We start from the raw sequence: 3659 nt of genomic DNA, 5'->3' as shown, positions 1-3659 counted from the left end.
AAGGATTCAGTCAGTCTTCCCACCTGTTGACACACCAATCAGTTCACTCTGGGCAAAGGCTGGTCATCTGCTGAATATCTGGGAAAGGATTCACTCAGTCATCTGACCTAATGGCTCACCAGCGAGTTCACACTGGGGAGAGGCCGTTCACCTGCTCAGAATGGGGGATAGGATTCACTCACTCTTCCACCTTACAGAGTCATCAGCAAGTTCACACTGGGGAGAAGCTGTTCACCTGCTCAGAATGTAGGAAGGGATTCACTCAGTCATCCAGCCTACGGAGACATCAGCGAGTTCACACTGGGGAGAAGCCGTTCACCTGCTTAGAATGTGGGAAGAGATTCACTCAGTCATCCCACCTACGGAGACATCAGCGAGTTCACACTGGTGAGAAGTCGTTCACTGGCTCAGAATGTGGGAAGAAATTCACTGAGTCATCCACCTTACTGGTACATCAGCGAGTTCACACTGGGGAGAAGCCATTCACCTGCTCAGAATGTGGGAAGGGATTCACTCAGTCATCCAGCCTACGGAGACATCAGCGAGTTCACACCGGGGAGAAGCCGTTCAACTGCTCAGAATGTGGGAAGGGATTCACTCAGTCATCCCACCTGCATATTCATCAGCGAGTTCACACTGGGGAGAAGCCATTCACCTGCTCAGAATGTGGGAAGAGATTCACTCATTCATCCAATCTACATAGTCATCAGCGAGTTCACACTGGGGAGAAGCCGTTCACCTGCTCAGAATGTGGGAAAGGATTCACTGAGTCATCCACCTTACTGGTACACCAGCGAGTTCACACTGGGGAGAAGCCGTTCACCTGCTCAGAATGTGGGAAAGGATTCACTCAGTCATCCCACTTGCATATTCATCAGCGAGTTCACACTGGGGAGAGGCCATTCACCTGCTCAGAGTGTGGGAAGGGATTCATTCGGTCATCCCAACTACTGGCACACCAGCAAGTTCACACAGGGGAGTGGCCTTTCACCTGCTCAGAATGTGGGAATGGATTCACTGACTCTTCCACCTTACAGAGTCATCAGCGAGTTCACACTGGGGAGAAGCCGTTCACCTGCTCAGAATGTGGGAAGGGATTCACTCAGTCATCCAGCCTACAGAGACATCAGCGAGTTCACACTGGGGAGAAGCCGTTCACCTGCTCAGAATGTGGGAAGAGATTCACTCAGTCATCCCACCTACGGAGACATCAGCGAGTTCACACTGGGGAGAAGCCGTTCACCGGCTCAGAATGTGGGAAGGGATTCAGTCAGTCATCCCACCTACTGGAACACCAGTCAGTTCACACTGGGGAGAAGCCGTTCACCTGCTCAGAATGTGGGAAAGGATTCACTGAGTCATCCACCTTACTGGTACACCAGCGAGTTCACACTGGGGAGAAGCCATTCACCTGCTCAGAATGTGGGAGGAGATTCACTCATTCATCCAATCTACATAGTCATCAGCGAGTTCACACTGGGGAGAAGCCGTTCACCTGCTCAGAATGTGGGAAGAGATTCACTCGGTCATCCCACCTACTGGCACACCAGTCAGTTCACACTAGGGAGAGGCTGTTCACCTGCTCAGACTGTGGAAAGGGATTCACTCAGTCATCCAACCTACAGAAACATCAGCGAGTTCACACTAGAGAGAGGCCGTTCACCTGCTCAGAATGTGGCAAAGGATTCACTCAGTCATCCCAACTACTGGAACACAAGTCAGTTCATATTGGGGAGTGGCCATTGTTATGAATCCCTAGGTTTCATTTGATATGGACTGTCATTTTAAGAGAGATTAAGAAGGTGAATCAGTCTGACTTGCAGCTTGTTTACATCGCTCGCAGCTTGTTTAGTTTTAACTGAGGACACAGACACTCAAGAGTCAGACGGAGACGGATGAAAAATGGAAGGATTGAAACCAGGGAACTAGTGGCCAAAGGTCACTGTTTAGAACTTTCCTATGCCCACAAGGGTGAGTTAATTATCCATTCACCGTACATCGAATGTATGGTTGTCACCTCATTTAACCCATAGGAGTGGATCTGATTTGGGATATCCTGTCGAGACCACTTATGTGTTAACCCTTGCCTGGGTGTGATGTGGTCATTCATTTGAAGATGATACCCCTCATGACAAGTCACTTTCGGTGATAATTCGTATGTAGATTTGTAAAGATCACAGATAAAATCTACAGCAACTGTTCTCTCATTTTAACACTATGGAACCTGGAGAACAGACAGACAGACAGATGTACTTTATTGATCCTGAGGGAAATTGAGTTTCATTACAGTCGCACCAACCAAGAATATTGTAGAAATATAGCAATATAAAACCATCAATAATTAAATAATAATAAGTTAAACTTTGCAAGTGGAAATAAGTCCAGGACCAGCCTATTGGCTCAGGGTGTCTGACACTCCGAGGGAAGATTAGAAAAGTTTGATGGCCACAGGCAGGAATGACTTCCTGTGATGCTCAGTGTTAGATCTCGGTGGAATGAGTCTTTGGCTGAATGTACTCCTGTGCCTAACTAGTACATTATGGATTGGATGGGATTCATTGTCCAAGATGGCATGCAACTTGGACAGCATTATCTTTTCCGACACCACCGTCAGAGAGTCCAGTTCCACCCCCACAACATCACTGGCCTTACGAATGAGTTTGTTGATTCTGTTGGTGTCTGCTACCCACAGCCTGCTGCCCCAGCACACAACAGCAAACATGATAGCACTGGTCACCACAGCCTCGTAGAACATCCTCACCATCGTCTGGTAGATGTCAAAGGACCTCAGTCTCCTCAGGAAATAGAGACGGCTCTAACCCTTCTTGTAAACAGCCTGAGTGTTCTTTGAGCAGTCCAGTTTATTGTCAATTCGTCTCCCCAGGTATTTGTAATCTTCCACCATGTCCACACTGACCCCTTGGATGGAAACAGGGGTCACTGGTGCCTTAGCCCTCCTCAGGTCCACCACCAGCTCCTTAGTCTTTTTCACATTAAGCTGCAGATGATTCTGCTCGTACCATGAGACAAGATTTCCACCATAGCTCTGTACTCAGCCTCATCTCCCTTGCTGTTCGACATAACTGCCTTCTCTCGACATTTACCCTGAATTACAAATATCTCTCTCATCACCTATTTTGTGGATGAACTGAACTTTCATACTTTACCATCTGAAGACTCCAAGCCTTATTTTCCCCGAGCTCAATAGTTTGGGAGTTATATTTACACACATATATACACATAACACTGTTAATCTTTGTTTAACTTGTTTAAGGAAACCTAGTGAGCTTGAGCTCCAGTACAAGTGAGAAAAATTAAAGCTGTAGTCTGCGGAAAGGCAGAGGCAGTTTGAGGCTAGAGAGGCAGAAAAACAGACAGAAAATTGTCTCAAAGTGTAATAAAGGGGAAGGCTTAGCATGCCTATTCTGCTTTGACAGTTGCTGAAGCAGCTGATTATTTATTTATTTATGCTGACCCAATCATCGCCACTGGGCTATAAACGTGCAGGAGCAGTGTGTGGTTCAGTGCTTTGCTCAAGGACACACACGCTGCCTTGGCTGAGGCTCAAAATCATGACCTTCAGATCGCTAGTTCAACACTTTAACCAGCTGGCCACGCACCACACATTATGACCTAGAAAAGCAGGCTGTGCTCAAAGC

At 47.3% G+C, this 3659-nt stretch overlaps 1 protein-coding gene across 1 annotated transcript; it reads left to right on the top strand.

The window, feature by feature from the left end:
• Positions 1 to 3003, top strand: LOC140721398 (uncharacterized). Its single transcript, XM_073036249.1, has one exon. The coding sequence runs from the start codon at positions 111 to 113 to the stop codon at positions 1749 to 1751; it is 1641 nt and encodes a 546-aa protein (XP_072892350.1). The 5' UTR covers positions 1 to 110; the 3' UTR covers positions 1752 to 3003.
• The last annotated feature ends 656 nt before the right edge of the window (positions 3004 to 3659 follow it).

Source organism: Hemitrygon akajei, unplaced genomic scaffold (assembly GCF_048418815.1).
Source record: "Hemitrygon akajei unplaced genomic scaffold, sHemAka1.3 Scf000054, whole genome shotgun sequence".
Taxonomy (NCBI): domain Eukaryota; kingdom Metazoa; phylum Chordata; class Chondrichthyes; order Myliobatiformes; family Dasyatidae; genus Hemitrygon; species Hemitrygon akajei.
The sequence above is the reverse complement of the archived record's forward strand: the minus strand, read 5'-3'. Positions and strand labels throughout refer to the sequence as shown.

Coding starts and splice junctions, on each gene's coding strand:
- LOC140721398 (XM_073036249.1), top strand. CDS start 111: ATGGCTCACCAGCGAGTTCACACTGGGGAGAGGCCGTTCACCTGCTCA.